The 21,038-nt window shown below is 33.8% G+C and overlaps 6 protein-coding genes and 1 long non-coding RNA gene across 7 annotated transcripts; 2 read left to right on the top strand and 5 right to left on the bottom strand.

The window, feature by feature from the left end:
• Positions 1 to 270: 270 nt before the first annotated feature.
• On the bottom strand, positions 271 to 10,335 carry LOC128388260 (DNA polymerase theta-like). The gene is given in 9 exon segments (XM_053347651.1): positions 271 to 1,337; positions 1,413 to 2,146; positions 2,149 to 2,835; positions 2,838 to 5,362; positions 5,441 to 5,621; positions 5,624 to 5,750; positions 5,832 to 6,092; positions 6,178 to 6,300; positions 9,891 to 10,335. Coding segments are annotated over 8 exon segments (5,136 nt in total). The 5' UTR covers positions 6,253 to 6,300; positions 9,891 to 10,335; the 3' UTR covers positions 271 to 791.
• LOC128388262 (general transcription and DNA repair factor IIH helicase subunit XPB-like) lies at positions 6,437 to 9,718 on the bottom strand. Its single transcript, XM_053347653.1, has 9 exons — positions 9,578 to 9,718; positions 9,380 to 9,451; positions 9,175 to 9,302; positions 8,761 to 8,997; positions 8,617 to 8,691; positions 7,932 to 8,543; positions 7,378 to 7,839; positions 7,158 to 7,294; positions 6,437 to 7,079 (listed from the first exon to the last, which is right to left on the bottom strand). The coding sequence occupies exons 1-9, from the start codon at positions 9,588 to 9,590 to the stop codon at positions 6,461 to 6,463; spliced, it is 2,355 nt and encodes a 784-aa protein (XP_053203628.1). The 5' UTR covers positions 9,591 to 9,718; the 3' UTR covers positions 6,437 to 6,460.
• A 315-nt stretch (positions 10,336 to 10,650) lies between the features above and the next one.
• LOC128388189 (DNA polymerase theta-like) lies at positions 10,651 to 14,488 on the bottom strand. The gene is made up of 6 exons (XM_053347556.1): positions 14,479 to 14,488; positions 14,084 to 14,127; positions 13,943 to 14,014; positions 13,603 to 13,848; positions 13,211 to 13,521; positions 10,651 to 13,132 (listed from the first exon to the last, which is right to left on the bottom strand). The coding sequence occupies exons 1-6, from the start codon at positions 14,486 to 14,488 to the stop codon at positions 10,651 to 10,653; spliced, it is 3,165 nt and encodes a 1,054-aa protein (XP_053203531.1).
• Positions 14,489 to 14,512: 24 nt separating this feature from the next.
• On the top strand, positions 14,513 to 15,366 carry LOC128388274 (DNA replication complex GINS protein PSF1-like). Its single transcript, XM_053347667.1, has 2 exons — positions 14,513 to 14,865; positions 14,987 to 15,366. The coding sequence occupies exons 1-2, from the start codon at positions 14,615 to 14,617 to the stop codon at positions 15,336 to 15,338; spliced, it is 603 nt and encodes a 200-aa protein (XP_053203642.1). The 5' UTR covers positions 14,513 to 14,614; the 3' UTR covers positions 15,339 to 15,366.
• Positions 15,367 to 15,458: 92 nt separating this feature from the next.
• LOC128388276 (uncharacterized) lies at positions 15,459 to 17,052 on the bottom strand. Its single transcript, XR_008325232.1, has 2 exons — positions 16,179 to 17,052; positions 15,459 to 16,099 (listed from the first exon to the last, which is right to left on the bottom strand). It is a non-coding gene; the product is annotated as an uncharacterized LOC128388276 (long non-coding RNA).
• A 389-nt stretch (positions 17,053 to 17,441) lies between these two features.
• On the bottom strand, positions 17,442 to 20,011 carry LOC128388272 (DNA polymerase theta-like). Its single transcript, XM_053347665.1, has 3 exons — positions 19,577 to 20,011; positions 18,276 to 19,486; positions 17,442 to 18,194 (listed from the first exon to the last, which is right to left on the bottom strand). The coding sequence occupies exons 1-2, from the start codon at positions 19,667 to 19,669 to the stop codon at positions 18,749 to 18,751; spliced, it is 831 nt and encodes a 276-aa protein (XP_053203640.1). The 5' UTR covers positions 19,670 to 20,011; the 3' UTR covers positions 17,442 to 18,194; positions 18,276 to 18,748.
• Positions 20,012 to 20,139: 128 nt separating this feature from the next.
• LOC128388273 (DNA replication complex GINS protein PSF1-like) lies at positions 20,140 to 20,993 on the top strand. The gene is made up of 2 exons (XM_053347666.1): positions 20,140 to 20,493; positions 20,614 to 20,993. The coding sequence occupies exons 1-2, from the start codon at positions 20,243 to 20,245 to the stop codon at positions 20,963 to 20,965; spliced, it is 603 nt and encodes a 200-aa protein (XP_053203641.1). The 5' UTR covers positions 20,140 to 20,242; the 3' UTR covers positions 20,966 to 20,993.
• Positions 20,994 to 21,038: the final 45 nt, after the last annotated feature.

Here is a 21,038-nt window from a genome sequence, read left to right as displayed (position 1 = left end):
GGTTACAATTAAATTCAATTAAAAGTAAATCAATTGATCTTTTTCCTGTTTTTGTCTAATTATTATCGTTAATTATAATCAGTTAATGATCTTGAATGATCAGATTAACAATAATAGAGTGCACTGCTACAGGAACAATTAAAAATAACGGTTGACATTTTGTAGCAATTAAGTTTTTTTTTCTGATCTTCTTTATGATCCCTTTAATTGTTTGGATCAATTTTTTTTACCTCTAATCAAGTAAGTAATCATCAATTAATACAATTAATATTAGTTTTAACAATTGTGTTCAAATTGAACTCTTTTTTTTTAATTCGTAGTTAAAATTAACTAATACAATTAAATGTCCAATGGTGATTGATGATTTTGTGAGATGAATGAAAAGTTGATGAAGTGTAACAATTAAAAAAAAACATAATCAGTTAATAGTACAAAATTAAAAGATATTCATTTTCAATGGTATTGAAATGTGAAGTAAATCGGTTGACAGTAGTCTTAAAGACAATTACAATTAATTGATTGAGATTAAAATGGTTCATGATTAATAAATGATATGATTATCAATCAAGAACATGATCAATTTTGACATGCTAATGAAAGATACAAAATAAAAGCTATGATTTAATTGATTGTTGTTGGTTAAAAGTTGATCTTTTCTTTAAAAAGATATTCATTTGATGATTATGTCATAAAATCCTTTCAATCTATTGATTGTGATTAAAAGAGAGAGAGAGAGAGATCCTTATTGTTGATCCTTTTGATTTGTGTATAGTTGAATTATGATTAAAAGATTAATTTTTAACGGACTTTGCAGGCACAGGAATTAAATTACCCCAGTTTTTACCGATTTTAACATTTACCGACATTCCAACAGACAATTCATTGGCACAAGCGTTCATGCATCTAACAATTAGACTTTTGGCTTTTTCGATAATCGAATCGTGCACCTCGTATACTAGTTCATCGTGAATTTGAAGAACCAGGTAAATGTCTGCGATGTTGCGCTTATTCATTTCCCGCTCGATTTTACAAATGGCCATTTTCGCTATATCGGAAGCCGACCCTTGGATCTTGGTGTTTAACGCTTGCCTTTGGATTTTGGATACTTCTTCGTGACCTGGGTTGTCTTTTTTGGCGATAATGTAACGCCGGCGTTTGTGTAAAGTTTCAACGTAACCTTTGGTTTCGATATCTTTTTTACAAGTTTCGATGAAATCTTTCAGTTCGGTGTATTTATTGAGAAAAGTTTCCCGGAAACTTCTCGCTTCTTCATGATGTATTCCCAGTTGATTACCAAGCTCCTTGATACCCATTCCATAAATTATACCATAACAAACCTGTTGAAAGAAAAGTTAATTAGATCAATTGATTAACTACTGAGATTGTAGGTAGAGATGGAAATCTTCACTTACTTTTTTAGCGGCTGATCGCTCATCATCCGTAACTTGGTCCAATGGTTTTTCATTTAACTGACTAGCTATGGTTTTGAAAACATCTTCACCTCCGTTCAAAGCTGCTAATAATAATTTGTCTTGAGAGAAATGAGCCAAGATTCTCAGTTCTAATTGACTATAATCAGCTGATATGAAAGAATGATCTTCTCTTGCTTGGATAACGGATCGTACATTAATCATCTTTTCTTGGCCATTCAGTTCAACTTTAAAAGGCTTTGATAGATTAAGTAGGTTAGGATTGGTCATTTGAACTCTTCCTGTGACTGACCAGTGAACACTGTTACCAGAGACTCGACTTAAAGTATCACTTTCACAATCAGGTCTTATTTCTTGTAGAATACTAGTACAACATTCAATTGCGAAATTTAATCCACGCTCATAAATAATTAGTTTCGGAAACTTGTGAAATTCAGCAAGTTGATGGAGTATCTTCTTATTTGTCTTTAAATGGTCAGGTAATTTTCGAGAGGCATTGGCGGGAGCAGGCATTCGAAGTTTACCAGGTACCTCAACACGATCCAAATATGTTAATAATTGCAATTTCGAGTAAAGGATTGTCGACAATTCGGCCTTTTTATCAACATCATATGATTGGTTGATTAATTCTTCCCCCTCGGCATGGACAGAACTTTCGAATTCAGACCAATCGTATTGTAAGTCGGTTAACTGTTTTACATTTACACCGATTCCATCAATTCCATTTCGGACAGAATTGGTATCAAATTCATTTCAATTTTGGCAAAATATGTGCTCAATTTCATTTTGATTAATTTCTGACCATATTCATCTTTCAATTTGAATAGATAACCAGCAGAAATGCAACTTTTATCCCATTGTGATTCGTTGTCGTCAAAATGATCATCAATATCAATCTCATTTTCTATTAGAGGTAAAACTAAATCAAGACATTTGCTTGGCTCTGTACATTCTGGATCGAGTAACCATTTAGCGACCTTGACATCCCACCAAACGATATTTTTCATCTCTTCCTTGGAAAGATCGAAACATTTTCTGAACACTTTGTAGGTTTGATAAAGATCGTAAACAGTAAAAGTCACCGGCTTGGTTAATGATCTAATAAATGATGAAATTTTTTCGGCAAATTTTTCGAGATTTTGTTTACCAATGATACGATAAACTTTTCCACTTTCTATACTCAAAGACACTTTGGTTAAATGTAATAACTTATTATAAGACAGTTCAAGGCCATCAACATCTTTGTTGTTGTTTGATTGCGACAATGAATCGGTACCGATTTGAGTTGGAGGAAATAAGTAGGGCTGTAAATCTACAATCAGTGAGATTGATTCTGAACTTTTTAGTTTGGTGAAAAGTTCACTCATCGTGATGGGATCGGTAAGATCTTCAACTTGAAAAGAGATGAAATTGATTGGGAATTATTTTCAACTGGATCACAATTAATCACTGGCGAACAGGCGGTAAAATTTGATTCAATTTTTTTCATCTTGAGTTGAAGAGCTCCGTCGATTGTTGAAAGTTCAACTGGACTTTTGGATCGCTTTGCACCGATCGGTTCGTTATCACCATTTAACGACACTGGACTTGATCCACGAGATAAATTATTTTTTGATCCGTTCGGAATATAAATTGCATCAAATTCAAGAGATGTATAACTTGAACTATTTTCTTTGCTGTTACTTGCAGCACTACCAAGGGAAGTGTTTATTGTTTGTGAGGATCTTTCCGATTTATTATTATAATTAATGATCATTCGTTCTCGATGCTTTTGATTTGCTAAATTGGTGTTTTTCACTCTTTGTGCTTTGTTGTTCTTTGCTTTCATGGGTCTCTTTTTATTCACGGCTAATTTATTTTTCTTATTCTTGGAAAACTTGGTTTTATTTGGGTGATCAGCTTGATTAACTTCTTGACTTCCAGTGTCCATTTCATCATTATCCCAATTCACTCGACTACCAACGATCTGATTAACAATTTCCCGAGCTTCTTCAACTATTAGTTTGGCTAATTCAGCATCACCAACAAATCGAGCAACTCCTCCGATCCAAATTTTACGATGTTCAGAACCTGAATCATTTTCCATCCTAAAAGGGCCAGAGTTTGTTAAGGCACGTTCAACTAGAGCGAGTTTACTTCTAGCTAATAGGGTCACCATTGTGTAACCAGCTTTGTACAAATGTCGAGCAATGTCAACAGTTAAAACAGAAATTCTCATTAAATCAACCAATTCTCGTTGAACACCAAACTGAAGTCGATCCTGATATTGGCCAATAATCAGTTCGAGATTCGTATAACCTAATCGTTGACAAAACATCGTAATGATACCGGAAAAAGCTGCAGCATTTTGTTGAATCGATTGTAATTCACCTCGAGGAATACCAAATTTCTCAGCAACTTTTCTCAACGGCATTTCTTTAACTAATTCCGATAAAGCGAGAGCGAAATAAAATCTCACATGAACTTTAGTACTCGCATCATAATTGGATGATTCGGAGAGGGCTCGTCTTTGAAGAAAAGCAGGATTGATACCAACGATTTTAGCGACTTGAAGAGTGTCTTCATCTAATTCCATGTAAATATCATAATACTTTCTCCAATTAACTTTTTCTTTGTCACCAAGAGGAAGAGTCACTTCGAAAAGTACATGAAGATCAGTGGAAAGTACGAATGCTTTTCTTGCTTTCTCAAGTTCAGAAACATAATAAAGAGCCTGTTGTGGACTGATGGACGAAGCAAGAACCGCTTTTCCTAATTTGGTTGATTCGTAGTATGAATTAGCTTTGTAGACGATAAATTTGTTGGTCGACAATTCATTTAAGACTTCAAGTACATGGTCGAAAGGTAAAGGTCTTTGTAGAGCTGCATAAGTTGAATTTAAATATTCTTTGATCTCATCTTGGTTTATTGTCATTTCACTTGCGATACCTTCGAGAATGGCACGTTTCAGACTCTCTGTAATGATGTTTGCAGATTCACTTGTAGCTTGCACAAGATTAGACTTGATTTCTTTCAAAGCGCAAGTAGCTAATTCTTTACCAGTTTCCTCTTCGTTTCTATTACAGATCAATATACTTTCACCTCTGTCATCGATACCTTTTCTACCCGCCCGACCAACCATTTGTTTGTAGGTCATAATGTCCATCATTTTACTTTTGAAGTTCATTGGTGTTGCGATGATAACTCGACGAGCTGGTAAATTAACACCAGCTGATAATGTTGATGTTGCCGTAAGCACTTTGATTATTCCTCGACGAAATCCTTCCTCGATTATCTCACGTTCTTCCATTGATAATCCTGCATGATGATAAGCGACACCCCATGGAATTATTTTAGATAAAAGCAGCTCAGTAGAAGCCTGAGTTCTTGCTAACTGATCTACTATATCTGTGGCATCTTGTTGTTTTAACACACTAGTTAATTTCGTCTTGATTTCATAATTATCACTTTTCATCAAAGCTGAAACCAATATTGCAAACTCTTTAGCTACGGTTTCACATTTTGCTTTTGTTGGACAAAACATCAGAACACCATTGCCCTCAAGGAGCGTTTCGAGTGCACAAAACAACGAGACATCTCTTCGTTGTCCTTTGGGATTGAAATCCATATTATGAGTGTCAGGTAAATCATGATTTTCTTTTAGATCAGGAGCAACATAAATTTTATCGCCTATTAAGATTTTCTCTGCCAATGGAACAGGTCTAAAATGAGTAATATACAATCTTGCGTCCATCCATGCAGCGATTTCGCCTAAATTGGGAACTGTAGCACTCATGCCGACAATTTGAATATGTTTTCCTTTGTGTTTTGACAAATATAATAATTTGGCCAGTAACAGTTCCAAGTAATAACCACGACTAGAATCCCCAAGCATATGAAGTTCATCAACGATAATCGAACCAATAATTTCGGTGTTATTTTCTTCGACTAATCTATTAGATTTAAAGCAAAAGATAAACAGAAAAGATTAATATGATTTATCAGTTTCAATCATCAAAAATTAAACATACTTGTTGATGAAATTATTTGCTTTCTCAATTGTGCAAACAGCTATTGAACATGCAGCTAATCCTCCGGGTGTGTGTTGATTACCCATAAAACCACCGACTATTATTTTCGATGATCGGAGCATAGTTTTCAGTCCTAAAACCCGTTCCCGACTTACAGAAACAAAAGGTAATATAACGATTGCTTTTTCCTTTCTTCTATTACTTTTTTCATCATTAAAATGTCCGAAACAATTGTTTTACCGGCTGAAGTTGGAGCAGAAAAAACTAAATTTTCACCCTTAATAACACCAGGCAAGGATAAACATTCAGCCTAAACAGAGAAGAGAAATCAAAATTAATAATCATAACAATTAACGAATTAAAAACAAATGAAATAAGCTTTTTTTCTTACCTGCCACTCGAAAAGTTTATCAACTCCTTTACTCTTATAATAGCGAATCATGTAATTAGGTAACTTCCAATATCCCAATGAACATCTTTTCTCAATTTCTTTTGGATCTAAATCTGTCGCAGGAATCATCGGATTCGTAGTTTGCCTTGGTGCCCATGGAAGGCAAGAAGTTGATGGTGATAAATTTGATTCTATGATTGCATCATTAATTGGATTAATTTTTCTAAACTGATCATCAGTTTCTAGACATTCAGATTCGACCTGTTGATTGAACAATAAAAAAAGAGAAAAAAGCTTGTTAGTAATTTGATGATTCGTTAATTATGAAAAAAGAAAAATTATTCACCGTGGATTCGAATATCTTTGGTTGGGGTCGATTTCCAATCGATTTTTTATAATATAAGTCAAGAGGTTTTTCCATTTCTTCGGTCAATTATTTCGTTATAAGAGTAACATCATGCACAATTTTCTGCAAATGAAAAGATTTAATTAGTAAAAGATTAAAAGATTTTCCTGTTTTGGGGAGAAAAAAGTTAATCATTTGTGCTTGTTATCAACTATGGTCACGACAAATTAATCAATAAACAAAAGATAATTCAACATGATTAATTAAGGAAAATGTTGAAAGTTTATTTTCGGAATCTCTTGAACAATGGATGCCGAGCTTCATAATTTTTAGCTCTTGCTTTGTATTCCATGTAAACATTATCATCGGCTCCCGAAATTGAGCCAATGTTTCCAACTCTTCGCGTAGCAGTTGATCCTGATGATTTAGCAAATGGATCATTGGGAACTTTTTCTTCTTCCGCTTCCGATTCATTGGCAGCTAAAACTTGATGAAGAAGTTGCTGTTGTTCATCCTTATTGGTATAAAGTAATTCCTCCTCGTCCATTCCCTTCAACTTGGTTATCACCTTGAAAGCATAACCTTGATTAACAAGGAAACTTTGACGTTTTCTAGCATAATGCATTTCTAAAGTATCTTGGGAGACAAGGGAGTAAAAGAAAGCATTATAGTCTTCAGCAATCGCTCCCTTTTTAGCTCTTAAAATTCTACCAAGACGTTGAGCTTCTTGTCTTCTTGAACCACCGTGACTAGAGATTTGGATTAATACATTAGCTTCCGGAAGATCGAAAGATGTATCAGCAATTTTTGAGACGAAAATAGTGTTCACTTTAGGATTGAATTTGAAATTCTGTAAGATTTGCATTCGCTCTCCTTGAGAAGTTGGACCATAAATATAAGGCCTGAGAAAAATATCAAAGAGATTATAACATTAAACAATCAGAATTGAAAAAAATTCCATGTGCTTCAAATTGACTTACTTATTCATCTTAACTGCATAATGTATCAGAGCGAAAACATTATCGGAGAAAACGATAACTTTATCATTACGTCTCTCATGATGTCGAACCAAAAATTGACAAGCTCGAAATTTATTCGGGTTCATTACATATAGAAGCTAAAAAAGAAATTTATGAATGAATTAAATAATACTCTAATGCATTAATCGAAATGAAATTAGATGATTTTGAGTTTGCTTACCATTTTTTTGCAAGTTCGTGTTACTAAATATTCCCGATAAAACTCTGGCGTCATTGGGCACCAAACTTCAGCACATTGAACTTTAGCGATATAGCCAAGTGATTCCAATTCATGCCAATTAGCTTCATAAAGCTTTGGACCAATCAGGAAATTTAAATCTTGAATTTTATCATCTTCACGAACTAAAGTAGCAGTTAATCCTAATTTACAATGAGCTTTGACAATGGTTAATACTCTTCGGAACATTTTAGCTGGAATGGTGTGAACTTCGTCGAGTAACATTAATCCCCATTCTTGATCTTTCATCCAATCCATAACTTTTTCAGCTTCGTAGCTTCTTTTTTGTGTGTGGGTTATCATTGAATAAGTTGTGATACAAATACCACAATTCATTGGCTTATCCTTAGCATCAGATGTAAATCGACAAATAATACTGTCATCAGCAGTTGACCACATTTTAAACTGTAATTATAAGATCAGAATGAATCAGATAAATTAATCGTATCTATGTTATCGTGATTACTTATAAAGAAAAAGAAAAGAATAAGCCTTACCTGGGCTTTCCATTGTTCGACTGAAACACCAGAGTTACATAGAACCAGGCATCTTTTTCGTACTGTACAACATGAGGTTACACCTACAAGCGATTTACCGGCACCACAAGGTAATACGATTATACCTGATCGAGCTCTACCATTACCGAACATTTTTCGTAAACTTTTTTCTTGATATGGACGAAGAACAGCTGAAGGTTTAAGATCAATATTGATATTTGGATTGACTGAATCATTTTTAAAATCATATTCAGCTAAAAGAGGATGCTCAAGGACGATACACTGTTTTTGTATAATTTCAATATATTCTTGTTTCACTTCAAATGAAACTGTTTGAAGAGTCTCATTATCATCATCATCATCATCATCACCTTCCATTTTTTCGATGAAATTAGAAATATCATCAGGAACACTTGTCGATTCAATTTGAGCAGCTTCACCATCTTCTGGTGCTGTTGTCGATGTTGTTGCTGTTTCTCCCAATTTACTGTTCATAACTTGAGAAGCTGAGACTTTTTTTTGTGATTCTTTTATGAACTCTTCACTTGCTTCATCTCGCCTCAAACGACATTTCTGAATAGTTTCATCTTTCAGAAGCTTTTGTAAAATATGCTAATCAAGAGAAGAGTAAAAACATCCAATTAATGATTTGTTAATCTAAACAAAATTAATCATCAATACTCACAGGAAAAGGACTTTCAATAAAATAACGATTGTGTTTCAAAACCAATTTGACTTTACCATAACTGACTGTACACTCCTATATGATAATTAATAGAATACAACTGAATTAAGTATGAGATTGAATAAAGTGTCATCTCATAAATACCTTGATAAATTCAACAATACCATTAGGAATTGATGTTTTACAAAGGCGTCTCAAATATTCAATTATATCATCTGTTTGTAAGCCAACGGAGACAGCGGCATAGAGCGAGTAAGCGGTCAGCTTATATTCATGAACATTTTCTGGTCGTGACACAGGTTCAGAGATGGCAATCAGGAAATCATGGGCATGTTTATAGACAGGGGAAAATGTTTCTAAGAAAACATGTCCATCAGGAGCCTAAAAAATGAGAAAATGATGTAAAAAAATATAGGAAAAAAAACATTAGATGACAAATATGAAAACATGGTAACCGGTCAAGGATCAAGTGAGTAAATAGTTGATGTTTTGTATTTTCTCAGGACCTTTTGTCATCTAATTATCAAGTATACAATTAGAAATGGACTGATTACTTACCACCCATAAGGGCCTTGCATCAGCGTCAGATCTTAATTCTAAATCAGGCCTGTAATCTTTAGCTCCAAATTCATCACGTAAAACATCATCGACAATTTGTTTACCAGCAGCTTTAGGTATTGATGCATCTGAAAATAAGAAACCAAATTAATTATGTATAGTAGAATTTAAATTATTGAGAATCAATTCAAAGAAATAAACTTACCAACAGCCTCATCATCGTCATTGTCATCAACAGGATCCTCAAAATAAGGAGCCTTTTTCTTGAAGCTTTTGTCTAGTTTGTTTAGGTTTAGAAGGTGGAAAATAATTATCACAAGCTAACATAAAAGTCGCCTTCAAGGAGACAACACAAAGCAAAATGAAAAAGAAAACACAAAAGTCAATGAAAAAAGGTACTTACCCTTTTTACCCATGGATAGCTAATGAAAAAGAGCAACTTTAATCCAAATTAATTGGATCAATTAGAAAGTAATTAGAAAAGAAAGAAAAATTAAGAGAACAAGAAAAAAAGAAGAGAATCTGTTATGGAGAAAAACTAAAAGTGAAATGGAAATGGAAACAAGTGGTAGAAGGAGAAGCAGAAAGAGAAAGAAAAGAAGAAGGAGAATGAAAGGAGGAGAAAACCCAAAACCGAACAATTGAATTAAAATGGTGACCACAGTTGACCAAAGCACAATTAAGATTATAAAGTAAAAAAGGAGCAATTAACTTACCAAAAATGAACAACAAATGGATTAAAAGAAAAGAAATTGATTGAATAAAAACATAAAAGCTTGCGAAACCTTAAGCCTTAGAAGATATTAAATTTGTTCCCAATGGATTAAGAAAACATAAACTGGGATATTGTTTATCCAGTGGCACAGTTGAAACAATTAACAGTAAAAATGAATGATTGTTTAAATGTCGAAGGTTAAATTGTAATCATTAAGGATTAAGATGGTTAGAGAATGAGAGAAGAAGATAAATAAAACCACTGGGAGAACAAATAAAAAGAGAGGGAGAAAGGGAGAGAAAAGGAGGAGAGTTGATGTTGATTCGAATGCAACAAATTGTTACTGGTTAACTTTTCCTTGCTTGGTGATATTAAGCTGCTTTTTATTGGCGCCAATGGAAAGCGGGGAACAAGAGGAAACAGTGAGGCTGATTAACGCTAGAAGCAAGTGATCAATGAGGAGAATGTGCTATTCCGATATTCTAGAACGATGTCCGATGCTGGTTCGATGATGAAAGAAAGTGATACAGTTTCAGGCGATATTTTTGAAAAGCGAACTTTATTTGTTTTGATTGATAGAGAAAAAAAAGTAAATAAATAACGAAAATTTTTCTTTGGTAACATGTCAAAGTAGAAAAGATTTGATTAATGTTTTTGCTTTGGTGCTTTTTCATTGTAAGAAGTGAACATTATGTTGGATTCAGTTTATCAATTTTGTATTTTCTTTTGAGAAAATATATTTTCCTTTGCTGGTCAAGTTTTCAATGTTTTGTGATAAATTGTTGACAGTTGTTGGTAACGCTTTTTAATGGTGACACTAATTCAATTCCGGTCGAGTTGATTGCATGGGACAGTTTAGATGGTGAACTATTTGCTTGTAATGGATCGACTTTTTTAAGCTTATGCTGAGGGATTCCGTCGATAGTTGAATGTTCAACTGGACTTTTTAATCTCTTTGTGTTGTCAGAATTTGACGAAATTGGACTTTGACCATTGGGTATGTAAATATGAACCGATCTATGAGATGTTGTCGAACTACTTCCGTTATTTAATCTTTCTTTTTCTTTTCTTTGCAATAGTGAGACGGCCTTTTGTGTGATTTCCCGTGATTTACTTTTCTTTGCTTTCATGGGTCTCTTTTTATTCATGTTCAGATTATTTTTCCTACTCCTGGAACTTTTTTGTTTATTCATTTGTTGGCCATTGTAATTTGACAATCGACCTTCAATAGCAAGATTCTCTTGTCCCCATTCCACTCGAACACCAACAAGCTCCGTTATGATTTTGCGAGATTCTTCAACAATTAATTTGGCTAATTCATGATTATCAATGAATCGAGCGGCTCCTCCGATCCAAATTTTACGATGTTCCGAACCAGATTCATTTTCCATTCGAAATGGTTCAGCATCTGACAGAACTCGTTCAATTTGGTTAACCTCACTATTAGCTAATGCAGCAACATTTACATAACCAGATTTGTACAAATGTCGAGCAATGTCAACGGTAAGAACAGAAATACCCATGAGATCAACCAGTTCTCGTTGAACACCAAACTGAAGTCGATCCTGATATTGGCCAATAATCAATTCGAGATTCGTATAACCTAATCGTTGACAAAACATCGTAATGATGCCGGCAAAAGCTGCGGCATTTTGTTGAATCGATTGTAGTTCACCTCGAGGAATACCAAATTTCTCAGCAACTTTTCTCAACGGCATTTCTTTAACTAATTCCGATAAAGCGAGAGCGAAATAAAATCTCACATGAACTTTAGTATTCGCATCATAGATATGAGAATCTGAAAGCGCTCGTTTTTGAAGGAATCTTGGATCGATGCCTATTACTTCAGCAACTAGAAGCGTGTCATCATCTAATTCCATGTAAATATCGTAATACTTTCTCCAGTCGATTCTTTTCTGCTCTCCAAGGGGAAGTGTAACCTCGAAGAGAACATGAAGATCATTGTTCAATACGAATGCTTTCCGAGCTTTATCAAGTTCAGTCACAAAATAAAGTGCTTGTTCTGGGCTGATAGACGAAGCAAGAACTGCTTTACCCAATTGTGTCGATTTGTAAGATCTATCGCTTATGTAAATGATGAATTTGTTAGTCAACAAATCATTTAAGACGTCAAGTACATGGTCGAAAGGTAAAGGTCTTTGTTGAGCTGCATAAGTTGAATTTAAATATTCTTTGATCTCATCTTGGTTTATTGTCATTTCACTTGCGATACCCTCGAGAATGGCTCGTTTCAAACTCTCTGTCATTACGTTAATGCTGGTTTTATTAACGATAGTAGTTCGCACAAGAGTAGAGTTGATTGTCCTTAATGCACAAGTAACTAATTCTTTACCAGTTTCCTCTTCATTTCCATTACAGATCAATATACTTTCACCTCGGTCATCGATACCTTTTCTACCCGCTCGACCAACCATTTGTTTGTAGGTCATAATGTCCATCATGTCATTCATGAACATTGGTGTTGCGATGATAACTCGACGAGCTGGTAAATTAACACCAGCTGATAATGTTGATGTCGCAAAAAGAGCTTTGATTATTCCTCGACGAAATCCTTCCTCGATTATCTCTCGTTCTTCAAGTGACAATCCTGCATGATGATAGGCAACACCCAATGGAATTATTTTTGTTAGTAATGGTTCAGCAGAAACTTGAGTTCTAGATAGTTGGAAAACCAGATTAGTTCCCTCTTGATGTTTCAATACACCAGTTAATTTCGTCTTAATGCCGTGATTATCACTTTTCATTAGAGTTGAAACCAATATTGCAAACTCTTTGGCGAAAAATTCACATTTTGCTTTTGTTGGACAAAACGTCAAAACACCATTTCCGTCAAGGAGAGTTTCGAGTGCCAAAAACAACGAGACATCTCTTCGTTGTCCTCTACTATTGAAATACATGTCATAAGCTTTAGGGAGACCATGGCTTTCAGTTAAATCAGGAGCGATAAAAATTTTGTTGCCCATTAAGATTTTCTCTGCCAATGGAACTGGTCTAAAATCAGTGATATACAATCTCGCGTCCATCCATGCAGCGATTTCGCCTAAATTGGGAACTGTAGCACTCATGCCGACAATTTGTATATGTTTTCCTTTGTGTTTCGACAAATATAATAATTTGGCCAGTAACAGTTCCAAGTAATAACCACGACTAGAATCTCCAAGCATATGAAGTTCATCAACGATAATCGAACCAATAATTTCGGTGTTATTTTCTTCGACTAATCTATTAGATTTAAAGTAAAAGATAAACAAAAAAGATTAATATGATTTATCAGTTTCAATCATCAAAAATTAAACATACTTATTGATGAAATTATTTGCTTTCTCAATTGTGCAAACAGCTATTGAACATGCATCTAAGCCTCCGGGAGTGTGTTGATTACCCATAAAACCACCGACTATGATTTTCGATGATCGGAGCATAGTTTTCAGTCCTAAAACCCGTTCCCGACTTACAGAAACAAAAGGTAATATAACGATTGCTTTTTTCCTTTCTTCAATTACTTTTTTCATCATTAAAATGTCCGAAACAATTGTTTTACCGGCTGAAGTTGGAGCAGAAAAAACTAAATTTTCACCATTCATAACACCAGGTAAAGATAAACATTCAGCCTAAACAGAGAAGAGAAAACAAAATTAATAAATGATCTTTTAATCTAAAGTCTAACAAGTCCTTTCAAAGGAAAGTCTTACCTGCCACTCGAAAAGTTTATCAACACCTTTATTCTTATAATAGCGAATCATGTAATTAGGTAACTTCCAATATTCCAATGAACATCTTTTCTCAATTTCTTTTGGATCTAAATTTGTCACAGGAATCATCGGATCTGTAGTTTGCCTTGGTGCCCATGGAAGGCAACAAGTTGATTCTTTGATTGCATCATTAATTGGATTAATTTTTCTAAACTGATCATCAGTTTCTAAACATTTAGATTCGACCTGTTGATTGAAAAATAAAAAAAGAGAAAAAGATTGTTAGTAATTTGATGATTAGTTAATTATGAAAGAAGAAAAATTATTCACAAATACTCACAGGAAAAGGATTTTCAAAACAACAATTGGTTTTCAAAACCAATTTGACTTCACCATTACTGACAGTACACATCTGTATGATAATTAATAGAATACAACTGAATTAAGTATGAGATTGAATAAAGTGTCATCTCATAAATACCTTGATAAAATCAACAATACCATTAGGAATTGATGTTTTCAATTCTAAGATGGTTAGAGAATGTGAGAAGATGAATGAAACAATAAATGGAGAGATGAGAAGGAGAGTTGATGTTTAGAATCCCAAGTCAGTTGATTGAGTCGCAATTAAATCGACTGAGTCCAAGTTACTTTGGAATTGAATGATTCAACTTAGGCTTGGGTGGGAAGCATCCCTATTGTTTGAGAGAGGAAAAAATAACAGGTTAGTCAATCATCAATTTTGACAAACAAATAAAAAAGTGATGATAATGGTAACAGAAATGGAAAAGAAAGAAGCAAAATGTAAATTCTAAAATCGCGCTGATCAACAGCTGATCCGAATTTAAGTTTCTTCTTTTCTCCAGAGGGAAGTACTTATCTCCATAGTTTAGAATTTGAAATTTGTCAAATTTGTTTTCTCTTTGATTTTAATCATTGATAGAATTGATTAATTGATTTAAATTAGATTTTTATTCATGTGTAGTGTTTTTTTTAACATTTTCTCGTCGCCATGAATATTATCGATAGATGTTCAACTATGCTAAAAGAATTGAGTAATTCTAAGGGTGATTTTCTTCCTTTGCACAATCAAGAGATTGTTAGTGAATGTTTGACATCAATAAGAAAATTGTTTGAAGAAAATCAAAAGGAAGCCTTAGAGCAATCAACAAGTGAAATTCAATCATCTCAAGATGGACTGATTGTTGTCAAAATAAGACATTCAATCATTTTATTCATAAAACGTTGTCTAATTGCTTACCAGTAAGTATTAACACTTTTCTATTCCATTAATGAATTTAATATTCAATATTCAATCTCATTTCCCGCCTAATCTTGGTTTTCTTTTGTTTATTAATATTTTTTTCCTTTCCTTTTTGTTTAGTTATGAAAGATTGAACCGGTTAAAAAAACTTCGCTGGGAATTTGGAGCTGAATTACCATGTGAAGTCTCTGGAAACCTCAGTCCCAAAGAGGTTGAATGGTTTAACATTTATTGTTCAAATTTAAGTACCTACATGAGTAGGCTAAATGAAGGACAAGGTTTTGATTTAACCCTTAATCAAACTGCTCCCAAAAGGGTTTATATTCAAGTCAAATGTATTGTTGATCATGGTGATCATGAATTAGATGATGGAACAACCGTTTGTCTACAAAAAGACAGTTTATACCATTTACCATTTTCTCAATGTGAAAAATTGATACACCAAGGAATCATCGAGCAAGTTTTAGATTAAAATTATAATCAATAATTTAAACATTTAATTCTTTGTTTCTTCGATTTACTAATTCTCATGAACCAGATCAGAGAAGAGAAAATAACATCTCTGTTTACATTCGTTTTTTTCTCTCTCTCACTTTCTCTCACTTTCTCTCATGTGGATTGAGATACTTTGGTGGGCTTTTTGGCACTTTGATCATCATAATGAAAGATAGAGAAAGAGAGAGGGAGACCAGGAGGCAGTAGAAATTATTGTAACTGTGTTAAATTAACCTGATTAGTTGGTGGTCTTTGAGAAAAGTAGGAAGGCAAATTAACAGACGAAGGCAACATTGGTGGTGGTGAAAATGATGTTTCTGTTGATGACTTGGAAAATTGTGAGTCTTTTTTGAAATCGAAGCAGAATATAAATTGCAAGTGATGGGTAGAGAGAGAGAGAGAGAAAGAGAAAGATGATGAGAGATTGTGATGATAAGTGAAGTGAAGATGAGAATAGTGAAGAATGAGAGAGAAGAAAAGAGAAAAGAATTGAAAGAAAACGAGCAAGATTCTGATGTGCACATGATGAAGATGATGACGATGAAAGATTTGGTTTTAAAATGGATTAAGAGTTAGCAAAGTTTATGTACAATGATTAGATTTTTGTTTCTCTGTTTCTATGCGATTGATTTTCAGCGAAGTGTCTCCCGTTCTGAATTTGTAGCCATTTGAATTTGGTTGCAGTGGTTCGTAATCTTCCTCTCGGGTCGGTGGTCGTTTACGTTTGAAGAAACCAAGCTGATGGTGAGGAAAGAAATTGGAAAACATTAGTGACCATTTTTCGAATATGCAAAAATTGAATGTTATCAATGTTTACCTTCCAAAGCGCTAATGCCAATATGAAGAGAAGCAGTAATCCGACTAGAATGGCAAGTAGGATAATCCATAGAGGGATTGGAAGTCCTCTTTCCAATCCAATTACTCGGACATCGGTTGAAACTCGAGTCACTTTCGCTGGTATATAATCATTTTCAATTCCATAAGGTAATTGAACAACTTCAGCGACCAATTTAGATGAGACTTGAAATTCAGGTAAACCAATTTCAGAGATTGTTTTCTTGGATAATCGTGATCGAATGGTAAAGGTTATCGATTGACGACCTAAATTGTGAACATTACAAACAATTTTGGTACATTGTGTAGCTCCACAGGACTGGAAATAAACAAAAGGAAACCAAATACAAGTTACAGCCAAAAATAGAGATGAAGGAAGAGAGAGAGAAAGAAAAATAACAAAGAAAATTGTATTACTGAATTAATCTGATTATTTAATTTGCTTTTGTCATTTTACTTTAACAAAGTCACATTGAGTAACATTGTTCAGAAAAGGTTATCGATAGGGAAATCTTGATCTACATCAGTTTAATTCTAATTGTTACATAAAAAAACGTGGAGATTGAGCCAATGTTTCCAACTCTTCGCATAGAAGATGATCCTTATGGTTTAGCAAATAGATCACCGGTAACTTTTCTCTTCCGCTTCCGATTCATTGGCAGCTAAAACTTGATGAAGAAGTTGTTGTTGTTCATCCTTATTGGTATAAAGTAATTCCTCCTCGTCCATTCCCTTCAACTTGGTTATCACCTTGAAAGCATAACCTTGATTAACAAGAAAACTTTGACGTTTTCTAGCATAATGCATCTCTAAAGTATCTTGGGAGACAAGTGAGTAAAAGCATTATAGTCTTCAGCAATCGCCCTTTAGCTCTTAAAATTTACCAAGACGTTGAGCTTCTTGTCTTCTTGAACCACCGTGACTAGAGATTTGGATTAGTACATTAGCTTCGGAAGATCAAGATGTATCAGCAATTTTGAGAGACAAAATAGTGTTCACTTTAGGATTGAATTTAAAATTCTGTAAGATTTGCATTCGCTCTCCTTGGGAAGTTGGACCATAAATATAAGGTTGAACCTACAAGAAGGAGAATGTAAAGGAGGAGAAAACCTAAAACCGAACAATTGAATTAAAATGGTGACCACAGTTGACCAAAGCACAATTAAGATTATAAAGTAAAAAAAAGGAGACAACACAAAGCAAAATGAAAAAGAAAACACAAAAGTCAATGAAAAAAGGTACTTACCCTTTTTACCCATGGATAGCTAATGAAAAAGAGCAACTTTAATCCGAATTAATTGGATCAATTAGAAATTAATTAGAAAAGAAAAAAAAATTATGAGAGCAAGAAAAAAGAAGAGAATCTGTGTTGGAGAATAGAAAAACTAAAAGTGAAATGGAAATGGAAATGGAAACAAGTGGTAGAAGGAGAAGCAGAAAGAGAAAGAAAAGAAGAAGGAGAATGAAAGGAGGAGAAAACCCAAAGAGAGAGAAAAGAAGAAGAGGAATCAATTTTGTCGATGAATGGTGGATTGTAGAATCGGAGCTTGCGGTGGCGGAACACTTAAATCATTTTGTCGACGCTCCATCCATGTTGTCAACAGCGGACATGCTGTGTCCTTGGCAGCATTCACGTATGTTTCGGTTATGACTGAGTAAAAATGTCGAGCCATGGCATGATCCCAGGTTTGATTGTAAGCCTCCCAATATTGAAGCTCTGATTGTAGTTTTATCCAATCAAAATGATAATTGGGTTCTCTGGTAAACAATAGGCAGGCCGCCTTCACTTGAGTTTTCGTGAACGAATATAACATTTTGTCCTTTAACTTTACCAAATCGAATAGATTAACATTAACTGACGAAGAGATATCATCAGATTTAGAAACGGAACAAAAGTCATAAGTCATCATTACAAAATAATAGATGTTCACACTTTAAATAGTTTTAGAAGAATACGGAAACAGAAATAAATTTACTTCCTTTTGGTGACTGTGTCCATCTAGTGGAGAAGAAAAAATGATGATAAAAGAAAGTGATACAGTTTCAGGCGAAATTTTTGAACATAGAAAAACGAACTTACTTTGTTTTGATTAATAAAAAGTAAATAAATAACGAAAATTTTTTCTTTGGTAACATGTCAAAGTAGAAAAGATTTGATTCATGTTTTTGCTTTGGTGCTTTTTCGTTGTAAAAAGTGAACATTATGTTTGATTCAGTTTATCAATTTTGTATTTTCTTTTGAGAAAATGTATTTTCCTTTGCTGGTCAAGTTTTCAATGTTTTGTGATAAATTGTTGACAGTTGTTGGTAACACTTTTTAATGGTGACACTAATTCAATTCCGGTCGAGTTGATTGCATGGGACAGTTTAGATGGTGAACTATTTGCTTGTAATGGATCGACTTTTTTAAGCTTATGCTGAGGGATTCCGTCGATAGTTGAATGTTCAACTGGACTTTTTAATCTCTTTGTGTTATCAGAATTTGACGAAATTGGACTTTGACCATTGGGTATGTAAATATGAACAGATCTATGAGATGTTGTCTAACTACTTTCATGGGTACTGTCCCCATTCCACTCGAACACCAACAAACTCCGTTATAATTTTACGAGATTCTTCAACAATTAATTTGGCTAATTCATGATTATCAATGAATCGAGCGGCTCCTCCGATCCAAATTTTACGATGTTCCGAACCGGATTCATTTTCCATTCGAAATGGTTCAGCATCTGACAGAACTCGTTCAATTTGGTTAACCTCACTATTAGCTAATGCAGCAACATTTACATAACCAGATTTGTACAAATGTCGAGCAATGTCAACGGTAAGAACAGAAATACCCATGAGATCAACCAGTTCTCGTTGAACACCAAACTGTAGTCGATCCTGATATTGGCCAATAATCAATCCGAGATTCGTATAGCCTAACCGTTGACAAAACGTCGTAATGATACCAGCAAAAGCTGCGGCATTTTGTTGAATCGATTGTAATTCACCTCGAGGAATACCAAATTTCTCAGCAACTTTTCTCAACGGCATTTCTTTAACTAATTCTGATAAAGCGAGAGCGAAATAAAATCTCACATGAACTTTAGTACTCGCATCATAGATATGAGAATCTGAAAGCGCTCGTTTTTGAAGGAATCTTGGGTCTAAATCTGTCACAGGAATCATCGGATTCGTATTTTGCCTTGGTTCCCATGGAAGGCAACAAGTTGATTCTATGATTGCATCATTAGTTGGATTAATTTTTCTAAACTGATCATCAGTTTCTAGACATTTAGATTCGACCTGTTGATTGAAAAACGAAAAAAAAAGCTTGTTAGTAATTTGATGATTAGTTTAATATGAAAGAAGAAAAAATTATTCACAAATACTCACAGGAAAAGGATTTTCAAAACAACAATTGGTTTTCAAAACCAATTTGACTTCACCATTACTGACAGTACACATCTGTATGATAATTAAATTCATGTATCGTTTTCATGTACTACTAACAAACCGATAGAATCAACTGGAATTCTTCCAGTCGAATTTTCAAAAGAAAAACGAATGAAAGGAAAAGAGAATAGAATTTATTTCGTTTTCATTGTAACTCCACCAGATGGAGTAACTAGTCTCTAGTTTAGAATCCCAAGTCAGTTGATTGAGTCGCAATTAAATCGACTGAGTCCAAGTTACTTTGGAATTGAATGATTCAACTTAGGCTTGGGTGGGAAGCATCCCTATTGTTTGAGAGAGGAAAAAATAACAGGTAAGTCAATCATCAATTTTGACAAACAAATAAAAAAGTGATGATAATGGTAACAGAAATGGAAAAGAAAGAAGCAAAATGTAAATTCTAAAATCGCGCTGATCAACAGCTGATCCGAATTTAAGTCTTTTCTTTTTCTCTCCATAGAGGGAAGTACTTATCTCCATAGTTTAGAATTTGAAATTTGTCAAATTTGTTTTCTCTTTGATTTTAATCATTGATAGAATTGATTAATTGATTTAAATTAGATTTTTATTCATGTGTAGTGTTTTTTTTAACATTTTCTCGTCGCCATGAATATTATCGATAGATGTTCAACTATGCTAAAAGAATTGAGTAATTCTAAGGGTGATTTTCTTCCTTTGCACAATCAAGAGATTGTTAGTGAATGTTTGACATCAATAAGAAAATTGTTTGAAGAAAATCAAAAGGAAGCCTTAGAGCAATCAACAAGTGAAATTCAATCATCTCAAGATGGACTGATTGTTGTCAAAATAAGACATTCAATCATTTTATTCATAAAACGTTGTCTAATTGCTTACCAGTAAGTATTAACACTTTTCTATTCCATTAATGAATTTAATATTCAATATTCAATCTCATTTCCCGCCTAATCTTGGTTTTCTTTTGTTTATTAATATTTTTTTCCTTTCCTTTTGTTTAGTTATGAAAGATTGAACCGGTTAAAAAAACTTCGCTGGGAATTTGGAGCTGAATTACCATGTGAAGTCTCTGGAAACCTCAGTCCCAAAGAGGTTGAATGGTTTAACATTTATTGTTCAAATTTAAGTACCTACATGAGTAGGCTAAATGAAGGACAAGGTTTTGATTTAACCCTTAATCAAACTGCTCCCAAAAGGGTTTATATTCAAGTCAAATGTATTGTTGATCATGGTGATCATGAATTAGATGATGGAACAACCGTTTGTCTACAAAAAGACAGTTTATACCATTTACCATTTTCTCAATGTGAAAAATTGATACACCAAGGAATCATCGAGCAAGTTTTAGATTAAAATTATAATCAATAATTTAAACATTTAATTCTTTGTTTCTTCGATTTACTAATTCTCATGAACCAGATCAGAG

Source organism: Panonychus citri, unplaced genomic scaffold (assembly GCF_014898815.1).
Source record: "Panonychus citri isolate SS breed McGregor unplaced genomic scaffold, ASM1489881v1 Contig00096, whole genome shotgun sequence".
NCBI classification, from domain to species: domain Eukaryota; kingdom Metazoa; phylum Arthropoda; class Arachnida; order Trombidiformes; family Tetranychidae; genus Panonychus; species Panonychus citri.
The sequence above is the reverse complement of the archived record's forward strand: the minus strand, read 5'-3'. Positions and strand labels throughout refer to the sequence as shown.

Coding starts and splice junctions, on each gene's coding strand:
- LOC128388262 (XM_053347653.1), bottom strand. Junction 9,303..9,379: donor TGACGATGATGAGGCTGTTG/GTAAGTTTATTT, acceptor TCTTATTTTCAG/ATGCATCAATACCTAAAGCT. Junction 8,544..8,616: donor TTATTGAAAGTCCTTTTCCT/GTGAGTATTGAT, acceptor TCTCTTGATTAG/CATATTTTACAAAAGCTTCT.
- LOC128388189 (XM_053347556.1), bottom strand. Junction 13,522..13,602: donor ATAAACTTTTCGAGTGGCAG/GTAAGACTTTCC, acceptor TTCTCTGTTTAG/GCTGAATGTTTATCTTTACC. Junction 13,133..13,210: donor GCAAATAATTTCATCAATAA/GTATGTTTAATT, acceptor TAAATCTAATAG/ATTAGTCGAAGAAAATAACA.
- LOC128388274 (XM_053347667.1), top strand. CDS start 14,615: ATGAATATTATCGATAGATGTTCAACTATGCTAAAAGAATTGAGTAAT. Junction 14,866..14,986: donor CGTTGTCTAATTGCTTACCA/GTAAGTATTAAC, acceptor CTTTTTGTTTAG/TTATGAAAGATTGAACCGGT.
- LOC128388272 (XM_053347665.1), bottom strand. CDS start 19,669: ATGAATTTAATTATCATACAGATGTGTACTGTCAGTAATGGTGAAGTC. Junction 19,487..19,576: donor GTTTTGAAAATCCTTTTCCT/GTGAGTATTTGT, acceptor TTCAATCAACAG/GTCGAATCTAAATGTCTAGA.
- LOC128388273 (XM_053347666.1), top strand. CDS start 20,243: ATGAATATTATCGATAGATGTTCAACTATGCTAAAAGAATTGAGTAAT. Junction 20,494..20,613: donor CGTTGTCTAATTGCTTACCA/GTAAGTATTAAC, acceptor CCTTTTGTTTAG/TTATGAAAGATTGAACCGGT.